General features: G+C 31.7%; 1 protein-coding gene across 2 annotated transcripts; it reads right to left on the bottom strand.

Annotated features, from left to right (window-relative positions):
• Positions 1 to 265: 265 nt before the first annotated feature.
• LOC119599547 (NEDD4-binding protein 2) lies at positions 266 to 16,224 on the bottom strand. Of its 2 annotated transcripts, none has more exons than XM_037949339.1 (5): positions 15,784 to 16,224; positions 15,055 to 15,695; positions 1,198 to 2,925; positions 601 to 1,139; positions 266 to 518 (listed from the first exon to the last, which is right to left on the bottom strand). In XM_037949339.1, exons 1-5 carry the CDS (start codon positions 15,902 to 15,904, stop codon positions 446 to 448), a joined length of 3,102 nt encoding a protein of 1,033 aa, XP_037805267.1. In that variant the 5' UTR covers positions 15,905 to 16,224; the 3' UTR covers positions 266 to 445. The 2 variants fall into 2 exon arrangements, with proteins under 2 accessions (XP_037805267.1, XP_037805268.1); XM_037949340.1 differs by having other exon boundaries at positions 15,780 to 16,224.
• Positions 16,225 to 18,294: the final 2,070 nt, after the last annotated feature.

An 18,294-nucleotide genomic window follows, 5' to 3' on the forward strand; every position in this document is an offset into this window, starting at 1 on the left:
TTAGGTCCTTTTCATTTTTATTTTTCTCGAGTCCAGTACATTAATACACATCGATTGAGATGTATTTCTATGTGATATTTTTAAAAAGGCAGTTCCTCGGGACACTCTAATGTATACCTAATATTAATTTAAAAACATAAATATTTATGCACATATCTATGTGGTATATATTGCAATATGTACGTGTATGTATTATAAGTACATATACAGAAATAAATATTGCAAGAAGAAATAAAAATAATTTATGGAAATAAAACAGGTGAAATATAGTACATTAAAAATAGTAAATCTTTGCTAATGGAAATCTAAACGCTTTAGAGCACCCTATAAATACACAATAATATGTATAAAAGGAAAAAATTAAAATCCAAAGGCATTATTTATAAAAATAGCGTTCAGGTATATGCTGGTGTAGCTAAATTACAGAAGCATATACCTGGTTTAATCAAATATTCTTGGAATGACGCGAACCCGAAAATATTTTCACTTTCAAAAGACCAGGATTGACTTCACTCCATCTGGTAGGTAAATGAAAAATAGAGAAAAAACACACACATTAAATCATATTTTAACGAGTTTGGCAATGACATTGACAAATACCTGAGACAACGTTCTTTTAATCTAGCTTTAACTTTATTCTTAATGGTAGATACACCGCCAGCACTGTGTTTACCACGACCCGTTATAATAAACACATGTTTATAGTTTCGTGATGCTACACGCAGTCCCGTGATATGACGGTCTAAAAATAGATCTAAACATCCCAAGGCTTCTATTAAGTGTAAATAGTGGAGATCCAACAGATCTGGATTGTTTTGGGTGTACTTATGAACGTCCATGATGCAATTGGCCGCTCGATGATTGTACATATCGATTTTCTTTTTGTGTAAATTAGCAATTTGGGAATAATATATGGCTGCACCGCTGTTTCCGCTCTGTATAGCCTCCTTAGCCTTTTGATAACATTCAGCTTTCAGTTGACAGTGATGAGCAGCCAGATTTCGACTTTCTTCGAATTCACGTAGAGCCAAACGTTTAGCTTCATCCGGTGATAAAGATGATTTCTGCTCACTATCATCCCAATTATTAGAAATTCTCTCTTGGCGTTGATCCATTTGATTTTGAACTTGTTGGTTGACCTAATGTGCAAAACAGTTTATATGGGAATATATTAATAATTTTATAATGATAACATACCAGATCTTGCTCGCGTCGTGCACATTCCATGAGTTGTTCTTGTGTGGTAGAGGCATCATCTGTTTGCATAGTGCTACGAAGAACAGTTACCGTGGCATTGTAATCATTACCATTCGTCGCTAGCATATCAAGTAAAGTCTCGCGAGGAATGTCAGGAAATGCTTCGCACAACTTCATTTGTGTTAAACGCGATGCTAAGTCATTTGGTACATGCATTTTTTCCATTTCAATGTCGTGTTGCTGTTGCTCTTCTTTATCTTGATTGTATATTTTCCACGCATATTCCATGTCCAATATCTCACGTAGATTACTAGGAGATTGCTTGAACTCCGAATACTTGGGATTCTTCAAGAGTCTGGCAAAATCTTCATCTTCCCGTACCAACTTTTGACGTTCCTCCTCCATGTGGTTATATACTGATTCCACCCATAACATGTACAACTGTTTTGCTAATGACCGTGGCATAAAAACCTTTAAATTTGGCGGTAGAGTAGAGGATATTTGCTCTTCTAGGGACGATTCATTTCTGAAAGTTTCTGCTAGTTGCTGAATTAGTTGTTCCCCTAATGACATTTCCAACATATCCTCATTGAACTCATCAGTTTCATTGTCTTCTTCATCATCGTCATTTTCGATATTATCATCGGCATCTTCATCCTTGATAGATGTGTTCTCCGCTTGATTGCCAATGTTATCATTGCTTTCAGTTGTTGCATTTGAGGAAACAGTTATGTCATTTACACCACTGCGAAGATTTCGTATCTTTAGTAGATGTTGTGAATATTGATCATCTCCTAGAACGAAGCAATTTTCAATGTTTTCTTTTACTTCCAGAAGAGCTGGATTTGTACGCTGGTTAAATCGAGAAAAACGTGATCGCTGACGTTGAGGCTTAGCGTCAGACGCATTTAACGAACTCTTAGCGTTATCATCGGAATTTGGGTTATTATCAATATTAGTTTTAGTGCTGTCTTCAAGTAAACTTGATCTACTTTCTGTATCTATATTATTGCACAAACATTCGAATAACTCGTCATCATCAGTTTGATACCGACTGTCATCATCACCTCGAATCCTTTCCAATTCATCCTCTTTAAGTAAAATATCAACTGCCCAATCTACATCGCCATTACACTTAACAAACAAGTCCCATAATCCAGACAATCTTTTGTTCGGATAAATTTGACGCAACGATACAAAGACAGGATTTTCATTTGGACAATTAACGCTGTGACGTTGGAAGCCATTTAAAACATTTTTATCATTATTTGGCTTTGTGTTCAAATCATTTTTTGCATCGCCGCTATCTTCTCTTAGTAAATCTAATAGGGACATTTCGCCAGACGTGCTTTTGAGGGGGACATTCAACTGTTGTTGTGGCTTTATTCCCCAAAAATCGGCAGATTCTGATTCATAAGGTTTCCAAACATTTGTCGTCTTTTGTTCCAAAAGGCTATAAACATCACGCGTTGTTGTTGATATATCAGATTGTTGCTGTTCGAATGATTTTGACGGTGATCTGTTAGATTTAAATTTTGTACGTTGCTCTTTAGGTTCAGCAGTAGTTACTACATCCCATACTTGAGGCTGATCCTTTTCTACAGGCGTTTCTTTGGTATTATCATCATTAGATGTTTGCACAAGTTGGCAGTTTATAGGTGTTGTATTAAGAGGCGGAAGTGAACGCATCTGAGGAAGAGTCTTGGTATATTTTGTATTTTTTAACATCTGTAAAATTATTTTAGAAAAAAAATCCATTAAGCATACAAAATTACCATAGCATTAACTTAAATACATAATAATACAGTCAAACTAGCTTATAACGAATACTTGGTTATTACGAACATTTTTCAAGTCCCGATATTTTGGTAACTATTTTTATACAAAAAACATCTGTTATAACGAACTCTATTATTACGAATCAAAGAATAAATAAGAAGTGAAACGCTATCAAAAAGTACCTAAGCCTACTCTTAGTAGGTACGTAAATTAAGAACACATTAGTCGAATTCTCAAGCCCACGGATTTAAAAATATCGAAAAAAATATTACATTTAATGTTTATTGTACATAATTACATATCTAGAAACAATACATAAATGTATATTTTAAAAGATTTTCAATTTTCAACGTTTCTTGATCCTATGGAAAAAAATGCTTTTAAATTTTTATTGTTGAACCGAATTTCGACAATAAATTTGATTTTAAAAATAATTTAATTATTTATGACAAAAAAAGATTAAATCGACCAGAAATCAAACCGGCAAAGCACAGTTTGTTAATTCTCCGTTCCATCCACTACACCACTTCATTATTTTGTCCTTCGTTAACTAATATTTTTTATATAAAAATGCCATGTAATTTTCTGTTTGTACAAAACAATGCTGCTGAATAACTTTTATCAAACACTGATGTTGCTGAATAGCATAAAAAATTAAACAGTTACACTTTCTCAATGTGCACATTTTATTTGAACTTGAGTTAGCAACAATTTTTCAAACAAACAGGAAAGAAAATTTCTATGTGAACATCATTAGTTGCACAGAATTACGAAGCTAGTTAATAGTTTAGTGGGTATGGCGTAGAATTAGCAACTAGGAGATTTTAAGTTCGAATCCTGTTCGTTTTGGACAGTTTTTATTTAATTTTTTGCGAAAAATAATAATTTTTTAATCCCTATGGGTGGTACAAGAAATTGTGGACCCATTTCGATTTGTGCCAAATTTTTTATGGATACCATTACTTGGTAATTAGTAATATGCGTTTAAATGATTCTCGAAAGGGTCCTTGTATGGGAACTATGACCAATTATAGACCGATCGTGAAAAAAATTATATTAAGATTTCTGTAGATAAAAGCAATATTTGTGCCAAAGTTTTTATGGATACCATACTTGGTAATTAGTAATATGCGTTTAAATGATTCTCGAAAGGGTCCTTGTATGGGAACTATGACCAATTATAGACCGATCGTGAAAAAAATTATATTAAGATTTCTGTAGATTAAAGCAATATTTGTGCCAAAGTTTGTATGGATATCATTATTTGGTAATGAGTTATGTGCGTGATTTTCGGAACGGAACCTTATATGAGAGCTATTATGGACCGATTCTGAAAATTGTTTCTTTATATTAATTCTATTGACATAAAACTTAAATTTGTAAAATTTTGTAAAGATGTCGGCATTATTACGGAAGTTATTAACAATAAATTCATTTCCGGGAATATGTACATTTGTATGGGAGGTATATGAAATTGTAAACCGATTTTTCCGATTTTTAACAATGTTGATCCTGGTACCAAGAGTTATATCTGTGACGAAATTCATCAACTTATCTGCAGCAGTTCTTGTAAAAAATACAAATAAATATGTGAAAAAACACAATTTTTTCGAGGTTGTCTCAAATTTTTACTCATAACTCTTAACCTATTGTACCGGCTGATTTTCAATACCAAGCTGCTTAGGATAACAAATGAATATTTTGTGTGAATTTCATAAAGTTCCGTTGCTTCGTTTTAACGTGAGCGTGTTTTATACAGACAGACAGACGGACAGACGGACAGACGGACAGATGGACATATTTAAATCGACTCAGAATTTCATAAGGACCACGATTATATATACTTTGTTGGGTCTCAGATGAATATTTTTCGGTGTTACAAACTTATATATAGCCTCTATCACCACTGATGGTGGTGGAGGGTATAAAGTGCTAATATCCAAAAATTTTCACGAAAAAGTTTTGAAGTTTTGAGAGAGAGAGAGAGAAAGTTACATTCTTACATGTGTGTTGGAGTTACATAGAACTCGTCTGTGAGAAGACATTTTCATACAAATTTCCTTTTCTATAACGAACTTCATAATAAAGCTTTGTTGTTGTAACAGTTCGACTGTGGCCGATAGTTCTTTCTTGAAATTAGAATAACAAAAACTTAATTATTTGAGTTTGTATCTGTGGGTGGAAGGGAAGCTGGAGAAACTGCGACACCTCAGTCGGTCTTAACCATAGGTCTATGGGGGGCAAATTTTGTAGACCTAGCAGGACAATTGAATAAATGCACCGTGTCATGAGGATTTTGATGACAGGGCAACGATTTAACAGTTGAGGAAATTGCACCAACCGGCTCTTAATTGTGCCAAGATGGTTCTAAAATGCCTGGGTAATTGTCTCTCACAATCCGATATCATAAGGATGTTCATTTAGGACTCTGTTGCATCTGTAGCCATTAATGGCTTCGGTGACCGCCATTTGATGCAATATTTCCCGGACACTGTGCGTCGGAAGTCCATCCGGATGTGCCTGAGAGGGGGATCCTCCATCAGAATCTGATGGTTGGGGCATTCCAACAGGAACTGTCTAGTCAACAACACATTTTGTTGTCTGACTGACAGCAACCAGGTCTCCTCATGTAAATGATCCACATTCGTCATCTTGACGCATCCGGTTGCGATTGGAAGTGCATTATTCTTAGCCGTTTGTAAACCTCGCCATTGGGTACCACTGAGGAAAGAGGTCCAAACTGGGGCAGCATAATTATGTCGCTACAATCGTCTCTATATCCATACCCCAAGAAGTACCAGCTAAAGCTTTAAGGACCATATTTCTGTTTCGAACCTTTTGGTTGATGTAGTTTACGTGCCCTGCGAAGCGAAGGAGGCTGTCAAAGACTGCCCCTAATATTTTCGGGTTTTCAACCGTGGGCATAATAAGTCCTTCGACGGAGATGTTTAGCGCCGTCCTTACTTCTTTGGTCCAAGAGGTTAGAAGTGATACCGAGGATTTAGAAGCAGATAACCTAAGTTTGCGTTCCTGAAAGTATTAAGAGATTTTGGCGTCTATGTCTTCGATGTTAACACCTGATGAAATGACGGTGCAATCATCTGCATACGACACCAAAGAGACGTCAGTGGGGGTGCAGGAAGCCTGGCAAGATAAATATTGATGAGTAAAGGTGACAGTACTCCTCCTTGAGGCATCCCCATTTTTATCTTGCGGTATTTTGATTTTTGACCTCTAAACTCAACAAACGCATGTCTTCCACAGAGATAGTTAGCTATCCAGCGTTTGACATCGTTGGCGAGTGTTGAAATAGTGGTCTGGGCAAGAAGCGACATACAGACTATAGAGAAATGTCTGGGAGCTTGAAAAGCGGGGAGATATTCTCGTAGAGAAGTCTTCATTTATTGCAGCTGTTGTTGTAGTTGGGGAAGGTTCAGGTGAGTATGCACAATCCTGCACTGTTACCGGGAGAATTATTTACTGTTACCGGGAGAATTATTTACGCAATAGGCAGCTAATAAGTTATGACTCCAGTCTTTGTGCGAGTGTAAACCTGAGCATCTTCTTATATGGCACCAGTTTTTACAGTCATTGCACTGAACTGATGTTATGTTCCTACCAATTACATCCTGACAGACAGAACATCTCCAACGTAGTTGTTGTGATCTGCTGTGTCCGGGGGTTCTATTATGCACAATATTTGGTCCGGGGGTGGAGTTTGGACACGGGATTGTGGGATCGTAATTGTAGGGGGAGTAGTGCGGGGGTTTTGGAGCTGTGAACTACAACATGTTCCAATGAAGCTAGTGGACCAATCGCGGTGGCTGGTAAGTCCTGAGCACCTTTTCAGGTGACACCAGTTATTACAAACAGTGCATTGGACTGAGGTGGTTGTTCAACACCGGCTATAATTAAGAGGAGTTTGAGCAAAATTGCCGACATGTTTTGCTCACCCAGCTGTCGCTGGGTTGACAGTATGACTCGGGTCGTTCGGAAGCACAAATCCAACTGTCATGGGAACGAGACTATTTTTGCCTATCATTAGTTGTTTTCGAGCTATAGTGCATTATTTTTCTACTGCACTATTATTTTTAAATCTCTATATAGGTTACACCAATAACAAATTTGTCATAATCTACGTTATTAATAAGCTACATATTAACATATGCTTATACACTGTTATATATTTTATCTCATAATCTCTCTATTGCCCATAGTCTGTCTATCCAATGTTTCAGATAATGCCAAAGGTCATAATTATAAATTAAATTTTAACAAGTAAGAGTGTTATATTCGGCCATGCCGAATCTTATATACCCACCATCAAATCAGTACCGAAAAGGAATGCTTCCTTATAAATAATCTCTGATATATGTATACGAACCGATGCTTTTGTTATAATTGAAAAAATTTTCTAATTTATTAGATCTATGTTGAATTTTATCATCATATATCGATAATAATAAGAACATCAGGGTATTATTTGGAAGAGGGCCTTTTATCGTTTTTTATAACCGTAAACTGTTTTTTTTTTTTTTTTGTAAAAGGTGTTATATGTAGGGTAGAGTCAATTATGGACATATTCTCAACGGTTTAAACAATTATTATTTGTTCGAATTTCATGGCAGTACTCGTATCTTAAATTCAGTTATGAGGTTTAAAGTAATTTTCTGCTGGAAACCGATAATGGGGGGTGGACCGATCCTCATAAAATTTGCTAGAGCTTTTGGCTCGCACAAAACATGTTAATGTCGAATGTCACCACTGTACTCGCATTTTTGAGCCAGTAATGAGCGTTAAAGTCATATTATAAAGGGGACTTTCTATGTGGGTGGTAGGATCCACATAAAATTTGGTAGACAGATTTTGGCTTATATGAAACTTTTTATATCGGATTTAATCGCTATAGTCGTATTTTTAAAACAGTAATTTCAGTTAAATCTGTTTTTCGGGGGTCCACTTGTATGGAGTCCGTTGGGACTATATCGTGCTTTCAACAGACGGACGGACAGACATGGGTAGATCGTCTTAGATTTTAATAAGGACCCAGAATATATATACTTTTGTGAGTCTATCTATATTTCGATGTGTTACAAATGGAATGACACTACAATCCACTACACACACACTACTGGTGTTCTTCAATGGAATGTTTGGCTATTTTCAATTTTGAAGATTAAATTGCATTAATGTAAAATAGGAATATGTATAAACAAAATATCGAGGGACTATATTTAACAGTCTAATCTAAAATAATATAAGTTTTCAGGAGAGCAAAAAAACTGTTTATGTATTTAGCTTGTTCGTGAATATTTTTAAATTTTTCTTCTACAATATATTTGTACGGCCATATCTAAAATCTTTATATAAAAAGATTTTAAAATTTTGCGTTAGTTGCAAAATTATTCACAAATTAATATAAGATAGAGCTTTTTTCTATGAAAATTTTCAGAGAGATAAAGAGTTTTTCATAGTAATATCAAAATTTTTATTTGATTTACTACCATAATCAACGTTATATGGTTAAACACAGTAAAATTAAACTAATTAGTGTCATAATAATCGATATCTCGAAAACTATTAAGCCTTTTTTAAATATTTTTACTTTTTGTGTTCAACATGTCCAAATTAGTAAGAAAGCTTTTTTTGCAACAGAAAATTATCCAAAGCGATAGAGTTTAAAGCAAGTTTTGAAATAGACAGAGAATTTTGAGTTTAGAATTTTTTCTTTTTTTAAGATAAAAAAAAATTCAAAATGCTATAAAGTTGCCAAAAATATGTTTTTGTCTTTCGAATTTATTTCACTGATGCAGGATTGTTTGCTGGATATTTTGCCGTCAAATCTAATTTTTATGAAAATTACAGATAGCGACTATTGAATATAGTCCCTCGATATAATCTATGGACATAAGGATCATAATTTCTTTACACAGAAACAATATTTCAATTTAAAACGTAAAAAAAGTATTATGTACATAAGAACTTATTTACTTTCATTGTTATGTATTCTAAAAAATTATTTAGGGTGTATGTTGTTTTTGTAAATTATGGATTGTTTTTACAAATTGTGTCGCAATTTCTGAAACGACATCAACCTGTTTTGTTGAATCCTACAACTAAATAAAATATTTGTATTTTTGACGCTCTTGTTGAGAAGTTTGTCTGCGATCGTGTTGTGTACATGTAAATACACATATTCAGAACAATACTAGCATGCCGGTCTATGCTGTAAATGAATCATACATTTTTGATAATTGAATGAAATTTGAATCAATTCAAACCAATTCGTTTTCAATTTAAATGAATCTATAAAATTAATTACAATTCGTTTCCAATTCAAATGATTTTGTTCAAGTGAATTGCAATCCATTTCCTATTCGTTTGAATTGGTATTGAATTAATTCAAATGAATTAGGTCAAAGTATTGCAATTTAAAAGAATTATATCAAAAATAAATTACAATCAGTCAAATTCAAGAGCAGATCTAGAGAAAAGTGAAAAATTCTAATCATAATACATATCGCACATTTACTAAAAGAGTGTCATAACTAAAAAAACACGATTTTGCAATACATATCCAATTCAAATGAGTTGGAAATGAATTGCAATTCACTTTGACAAAATTTTCAATTGAATTGGAAACGAATCAAAATTCATTTGAATTGGAAATGAATTGCAATTAATTTGACAAATTCATTTAAACTGACTCAAATGTTTAGTTCACTTTTTGTGTGAAAAGAATTAATTCAAAATTTGCTAATTCATAAATGAATGATTCATTTGCAGCTCTGCCGTATTTAGCATTTTTTTTATTAAAATCAGATTTAAGCTTTAAATATTTTGTAGCCATTTTTGAATTTTTAAAAAAGTAAAAACACTATGGTATATATGAAAACAATTTAAAGCCGTTTGGGTATATTAGAGCTAGTTAAAGCCGTTGTCCGATTTAAATGAAATTTAGTGGAAATATTTTCCTGATTATGTAGATTAAGTCCACTAACTTTTTTCAAATTATAGTCATAAGTATTACCCGTGACCCATTCGATAATTTCGGCACTATGTGCCAGAGTGATTATGTATCTTTAGGTATAAGTTATAACTTTAAGCTAGTTGAAAAGTCATGCAGAGTCGGACAATTGACTACTGCGTAGGACTTCGCCATGTTAAAATAGTCAGTTGGCTCCATTAAAAATAATCCAAGAATCAACCATAACTAGTTGTTGAAAAAGTCGGCTTTTAATGCATTTAAAGTTAGTTGAGTTGCTGGTAGGGAGCTAACATACTAACAAACACAATCTCAACGTTTTTGTTTTTATCATGCGTCTGCATGCAAAAGCACTATTTTTTTTACGAAATTTTCATTTATTACCCTGCCAGCAATTTTGTAGTCGACTACGAGAAAAATTCACTTCTAGTTTACTTTTACAGACTGACTATAAGCTAACTACAATGTAATGCAGAGCTGTCCCAAAATTTTGTATTTGGCAACGTAAAGAACCGACTTTTAAATACTAACTACAAGCTAACTATATTGTAATGCAGAAGTGCCTCAAAATTATCTGGAGAGAATTAATTTTATTTCAACATGTTTTCTCTTGTTTCTCTATTATTATGATTTTATTTGTTAACTTTAGTAGACTGACTATAAACGAACAACAATGTAATGCAGAAATGTTCCAAAATTTGGTATTTATTAACGTAAACAACCGACTTTTAAAGACTAGCTACAAGCTAACTATCATATAATGCGGGAGTACCCCAAAATTATCTGGAGAGCATTTTGTTTCGACATGTTATCTCTTGTATCTTTATTATTTGCAATTTTGTTTTACATTTTTGTCATTTTCTTGTATACGTTGTGAAATTAGAGTCAGTAAATTGGAAAAATTAATTATAAATGGTTAAATATTTCAAAACTCGGTCCCTAAATTCTAAATTCTGCTGATTAATACTGTAAACAAAGAATAAATACTGTAAATATAATACATTAACAGTTAACATTACACATAACATTTTAAAATTTATTTTAGATTTGGATCAATGGGAATCATGGAAATAATGAACAAATCATTCATAATTTTATGGATACCGGTGTTATTATTAGTCTCCCTGCAGAAAACTGATGTCTATTAATTTTAACGAACTAATATCATAACTTGTGTTAAAGCGAAATGTAATTTAGATAACTAGTAGTTAAATTTTAAATATATTTAATTAAAATGTAATTAATTAATACAGTAGGGAATACAAAAGAAAACTATTACTTGACATTTCTGCAATTAACTTTAAGTTAGTTAATAAAGTGTTACCTTTAAGCTAATTTTTTAGTAACTAACTTTAAGCTAGTTGAAAAGTCATGCAGAGTCGGACAATTGACTACTGCGTAGGACATCGCCATGTTTAAATAGTCAGTTGGCTCCATTAAAAATAATCGAAGAATCAACCATAACTAGTTGATGAAAAAGTCGGCTTTTAATGCATTTAAAGTTAGTTGAGTTGCTGGCAGGGTACATACACATCTTTTTAACCCAGCAAAAATAAATAGAAGTACATACTTCCAAAAGAAGAACATTTATCACCACTTCTAAAGTAGTGTTTAAAAACTTCCGAAGAAGCAAAAATAATATTTTTTTTCAATTCTGAAGATATATTTTTTGTTGTTCTTACATTTTTATGAGTTAAAAAATGTTATTTTTGGGATTTTGTATTAAATGTGTCTATTTCCCCCATTAATGTTAATATTTTTTAAGTCAAATTAATTGTATTCTATAATACTACAATGACACACCCAAATAACTTCCAAAAACGAACATACAAATTACTTCTTGAGAATGACTTCAGAAGTGGCGAATTTGGAATCAAATAAAAAGAATTTCCTGGAGTAAATTCTACTTCTTTTTCGCTTCTTTGGATGTATTTTTTTTGATGGGAATCTCTCAAAAAATCATTTCATTCACATTCATTCATTTCATAAACAAGAAAAATATTTCAGTTAAAATATTATTTTTTTTTTTCACATATGCCCCATGGATCCCAATAAGTGACCACAAAGCTTTTAAAAGAACCCAGCAAAAAAAGTGAGGAAAAAGAAGTAGAATTTTCACCACAAATAACATACTTGAAGTACTTCCAATTTTGGTGAAAAACCTATGAATTTTACATTAGCGTGTCATTGGAGGGATGTTGTTCATTTTTGACAACTTAAACTACATCTAATCTTATTCATAGATGCAGTAAAAATCCGATATTTGGATGTCAAAAATAAAACACATTCTTTCAATGACACGCTTATGTAAATTTCATTGGTTTTTCACCAAAATTTGATGTACTTCAAATATGTTATTTGTAGTGACTTTTCAACATCTCTTTCCTCACTTTTAACTCGGTTTTTATTTGTAAGGAAATATTTGGTTTGTAGAAGCTAAAAATATGCAATCGCATTTTTAGATGTGATTAAGATGTCGTTTGTAAAGTATGACATCAATTATTTTTTGCTGGGAAATGTGAAATTAATTGTATTCTATAATACTACAATGACACATCCAAATAACTTCCAAAAAAGAACATACAAATTACTTCTTGAGAATGACTTCAGAAGTGGTGAATTTGGAATGAAATAAAAAGTACTTCCTGGAGTAAATTCTACTTATTTTTCGCTTCTTTGGATGTATCTTTTTTTGATGGGAATCTCTCAAAAAAATCATTTCATTCACTCCACAAACTGTGATAAACAAGAAAAATATTTCAACTCCAAAAGCTAATTTTTTCAGTTAAAATATTATTTTTTTTCACATATGCCCCATGGATCCCATTAAGTGACCACAAAGCTTTTAAAAGAAATGGTCTAATTTTTTTTTTTTTTTGAGTAAAAAAAATACAACAAAAAGGTCCATTTTGAAAAAATAGGGGAAAATTAAGTGCAAAATATTGAAAAAAAATATTCTTGAGTTAAATTTTTTATAGATATTCCACTTGCATTATGGGACTATAAAGCCCTTCAAGCAAATTGTATAAGCTTTCTTATAACAAAAAAAGGGCCCATTTTGAAAAAAATTAAAAAAAAAAATATTTTAAAAATATTAAATTTTTAAAAAATTAAAAAAAAAATTGGAAAGAATGAAGAAATAGCTATCTGAACTACTTTGGACAATTTTTACTAGGACCAATAGGTGAAAAGTTACACTCATTTGAATAAAATCCACTAAGAGCGGGTTTTTGAGATTGTAATCAAATGCCAATTAATAATCAGATTAGTTAATCTAAAAATAAATTTAATATTATGTTAATCTCCTTTGATGTTTTTGAGTACAACTTCGCAGTGTTGCCATACAAAACAACAGAAAACTTCACTGATTGTTATCAAAACAATGCATATTTTATAAAAAGAAGAAGACAATTGTAAATTTAATATGAAAATTAATGAAAACTTAAATTAAAAACAAAAAAATGTATTTTGGAGTGTCCATAATATATACTAATCAATAAATAAAACATTTTAATGTTTATAGTTATAAATATTTTATTAATTTTTTTGCATCAGCTGTTTACACTTTTGCATTTCGTGCTTAAGATTAAACCACCTCCATTGGGCGCATAAACTTGCAAACAAAATTAACTAATTGAGTACTCAAAAACATCTTTCGAGGATTAATTTTAATTTAATCGCTAATCTTTCACCTAAAGATTGGCTCTAAGTGACCACAAAGCTTTTAAAAGAAATGGTCTAATCTTTTTTTTGAGTAAAAAAAAATAAAACAAAAAGGTCCATTTTGAAAAAATAGGGGAAAATTAAGTGCAAAATATTGAAAAAGAATTATTCTTGAGTTAAAAATTTTTTTTTTGATAGATATCCCACATCCCATTATGGGACTATGAAGCCCTTCAAGCAAATTGTATAAGCTTTCTTATAACAAAAAAAGGGCCCATTTTGAAAAAAATTAAAAAAAAATTATTTAAAAAATATTAAATTTTTAAAAAATTAAAAAAAGATTTTGGAAAGAATGAAGAAATAGCTATATTTGAAGAAGCTAAAACAAAATCGATCGGAATAATAATACGGAATTGAAACCATTCCGATCGAAATGTGTGACAGAACTGATAGCACAAGTTTACAAATTAATATTTTTTGTTTGCTCATGGAATAAAACATATATTTTTGGAAAGGGCTACGTCCGGTTGTTAATTAACAATTTTTATTTTTTTCCTATACGTCGAAATTTTTAAATAAAGTGGTTTTTGTTAAGCATCCTTCTTCAGTAGTGATGGAAAAACATTTGAAAATGAGAATGGATTTTAGGGAGCTTACACCTGTTTTGGGAACCTAACAATCAACTAAGAAAAAATTCAATAATATAAAACTTACGTCTTATAATTATTCCACTTTTTATCAGATTTTTTTTATTTTTGGCCCGATTTTAAGTAATTTTTTGATATTTTCTTTTTTAAATTAAAAAATAAATAAAATTAAAAAAAATTATTGACATTTTATTCCTGAATTAGAAACTTACTAAATTTATCCCTCATAGTTCATTTCTTACATTCCCACTTATACTTTTTCCGAAAAACTCTTGGAAGTGTGTGTGATAAAAATTGTGTATATTCACCAAGATTTAAGTTTATTGCAACGTAATTTTTAATATTTTTGTGACAGGAATCCATTGTTACAGAGTTGTGAAAAAGACCAGTAAAATTTTTTGTATACCAAATAACTACATCCCTAAATATTTAATTTTGTCCTCCTAATTTAACCCTTTTTTAGCATTATCTTTCTTTATGAAAAATTCAAAAATTTTACGTCCTAGATTTTTTTAATATTTTTTCTGGACTTAGACGCAAAATAAAGAAATCCATATAGGTTTTATATCATGAGCAAAATCGCTGTAAACTAGTGTAATTATCGAAAAAGATCACATTTTGTATTTACTAGAGTTTCTCATTTCCCAGACTATTTGTAAACCATTGAATTAATTTCTAAAAATTTTACATGAATTTCCCGGGAAATTTTTACAAAGGATTTTATCTTCCTCAAGTAGCTTACAATAATACTTTAAATAAATTTAAATAAAATTGAATTATTACCCTTGTTAATGATGAAACACTGCCTTTCTCATATTTCTCCATCATTTGTTGTATGCTATTTTTGGGCACTCCGTGGAGATTTTTTTGCGCCAATATGCTAGTAGAATGCCGCCATGAAGTTTTAGGTTCTAGTATCTCAATTAAGTAATTATTTTGTACTCCAAACTTAACGTATGGCAGCATTTCCCACAGCTGCACGTTTGTGTTGTCGACAATAATAGGACTTAGTCCGGATTTGGTTTTATCCCTTACTCTCTGTTGATTAAATTCATGTGCTTCGGGTAGAAAAGCAGAATTGAATTTGTAAACACCTTTAGCGTTATAAAAATAATCATCTGAACTACAAATAAAATCGCCGACATCATAACCACTATTCTCAAGATCTACTGAATTAATGACAAGAGATCGGGCCAAATGAGTTTTTCCCACACCAGGCGGACCTCGCATTAGCACCATTACACGATATCCCTTCTTAATCAAGGATGCAATACGTTCTTCGTCTTTGTTAGAATTACATTTTCCAACATCTTTTCTTACTACTTTAGAACGTTGCTGATGTTGTCGCCTCATTGTTGTTTCTTCAAAATCACACGTTGCATTACTGACCGCCATGCTCATCAACTGATCAATACAAGAATTTACTAAAGAACGATATCAGAAGCAAAATGTATTGCAATTTAATTTATTCACTTGTATAGATAGTATTATCAGAAAGATTTGCTTACTTACAGTTCCAGTTGTTTGCTTTGCAAACCTCTCGCAATCGCCAATGTGGCATTGAGGGAAACATATCTTTCAGTTGTCGCAAAATGCGATTTTGTTCAGGGTTCTCTTCATATTTCGCATACATTTCAAAAGCTTTTCCTGATAATAAAAATGTAAATAAAATATTTCTTCTTCTACGTCTTACTTTTTGGCGCCCCTTTATGGAATATGTTTTCTTTGTGAACTCTTAGTAATTGCTGTGTAATTTATTTAAAGTATTTATATAACTAAACTTGAATATCAGTAAATATTGTTAAATATCTTTGGAACATCCTTAAAGTTACAGTTTTAATATTAAAAGCGATAATTGGTGGAGCTATTATAAAACACACAAAAAGTTAGATTATTTTATTTATACAATAGTAGATGTTTTTTCGTTCCTCTACAGAGCCCTGCGCCGACAAATATTAACGGCGGCGGCGACTGACACTAAATATGTCGGCGGCGGCTTAAAATCGACTGTAAGCCGGCTAAGTTTTCAACTACATTTAGTTTTTAAATTTTCAACAATTTTAAATAAAAACGGAATCCGAGAGATCAGAAAGTGGGATTTCGGAAGCAAATATATTGTTTATAACAACAAAACAGATCAAGCTCAAAAGTTGTGTGAGAAATTATGCAGGGATGAATAAAAAATTCTTAAAAATTAAAAACAAATCCTTTCTCCAAGTTTTACGAGGATCTGCCGATATTTAACCCTATCCTCCATATAAAACGTAAAAACAAAGATATTTTATTTGTTTATTTACTAGCTATACCCAGTGTGCTGTGCTACCCTAAAAGCAATATAAATAAGAAATCCAGTTAACGATTTTGATGATTCCAACTACAATGGTTTTCCAGATATACAATTTGTTACATATGGGAGATTCCACGCAAATTATTGCAATTTCTCTAAATGTTCTTCAGTAAAATTTGAAGATTCTAGCTCTAATAGTTTCTCAGATATACGAATTTTTCTACTTAATTCATATGGGAGCTCCAAGCCCCCCAGATGAAAGTCCGCCCTTTTTTCTCCAAAATGTTCAGATGAATATTAAAGTTCTTCGTGCAAAATTTGAAGAATTTAGTTCTATTAGTTTCCCAGATAAACGAATTTTTGTATTTAATTTATATGGGAGGTTCCGCTCCCCTCATTGGTAGTCCCCCAATTTATTACCCAAAATGTTTACATGGATGTTAAAGTTCTTCCAGAACAACATCATTTAAAGGGATGACAAAGAGATTGAAAAATATTCCAAAAGTTTCACTTTGAAAACATTATTAGAGTGTATGAAAACTCGCAACTCTAAAGGCAGACTATTCCTATTTTAGCGGTAATTTCTTTATGATTAAAATAAGTAAGGAGTAAGTGTTATATTCGGCAAATCATTTGTCGTAAAAAAGCAAATTTCGGAAGTGGTCATATACATATATATATGGACTTTGATCATTAAATTAATAAGAACGTAACCGTGATTTTCGGATTAGAGACTTAAATGTGGAATTGGGTCAATTATGGACAAAGTTCTCTATAATTTAAAGTATTTTTTTTAATTCTACCATAAATCTATCATAATGATAACTTTTGGAATGATGTATTAGCTGTAAACTGATTTTCTGTAAGTGTTATATTGGCGGACCGATACTCAAAATTTTATTTTTCATAAATGTAGGTTTCGGTTCCTAAAAATGTTTTTTTCTTCGACATCGACAAAGCCATTTATGTGCGTTTAAGTCATTTTCTGAAGAAGATTTCATATACATATTTACATTACATATTTTCGTTCCAACAAAGTACGTAGAAAACGTTAAAATCAATTATTGAAGGGGGCAGGGTCAATTATGGCCTATAGAGATTTCGATTGATATCGAGCCCTTTTTGCAAAATGGACGTAAGCGAGATAAATTTTCGTTCAATTAGGATACTGCGCATTTAATTTTATGTTTATATATTCAATATTTTAGAAAATTCAAAAAGTACCAGTTAAAGAATGAAAAATTACCAGAAATACTCCAGTTTAAATTTTCATTCACTCAAGTCCCTGATTGCTTAGTTTTATATTTTTAGACTCATTATAATAGAAAATTCAAATAGTACCAGTTGAAGAACAAAAAAGTACCAAAAAGTCCCGTTTTATATGTTCTAACTTACTCCATGCCCTACAGGTTTTATTTCATGTCTATAGGTTCAATATTATAAAAAATTCAAAAAGTACCAGTCGAAGAACGAAAAAGTACCAAAAAGCCCCCTTTTATATGTTATCACTTAATCCGGGCTGTACATTCTTAATTTCATGTTTCTAGGTTCAATATTATAAAAAATTCAAAAAGTACCAGTCGAAGAACGAAAAAGTACTAAAAAGTCCCTTTTTATAGATTACTCCGGGCTCTACATATTTATTTTAATGTTTCTATGTTCAATTTTATGTAAAACTCAAAAAGTACCAGTCGAAGTACGATAAAGTTCCCCTTTTATAGATTCTCATTTACTCC

This window comes from Lucilia sericata, unplaced genomic scaffold, assembly GCF_015586225.1.
Source record: "Lucilia sericata isolate MDLA Ls3-8-SP2 unplaced genomic scaffold, ASM1558622v1 Contig000081F_arrow, whole genome shotgun sequence".
Lineage (NCBI taxonomy): Eukaryota > Metazoa > Arthropoda > Insecta > Diptera > Calliphoridae > Lucilia > Lucilia sericata.

Excerpts from the sequence above, each read along its gene's own strand:
- LOC119599547 (XM_037949339.1), bottom strand. The coding sequence starts at position 15,904 with ATGTATGCGAAATATGAAGAGAACCCTGAACAAAATCGCATTTTGCGA. Across the intron at positions 15,696-15,783 it reads CAAAGCAAACAACTGGAACT|TAAATTCTTGTATTGATCAG; the intron begins GTAAGTAAGCAA and ends ATCGTTCTTTAG. Across the intron at positions 1,140-1,197 it reads CACGACGCGAGCAAGATCTG|GTCAACCAACAAGTTCAAAA; the intron begins GTATGTTATCAT and ends TTTGCACATTAG.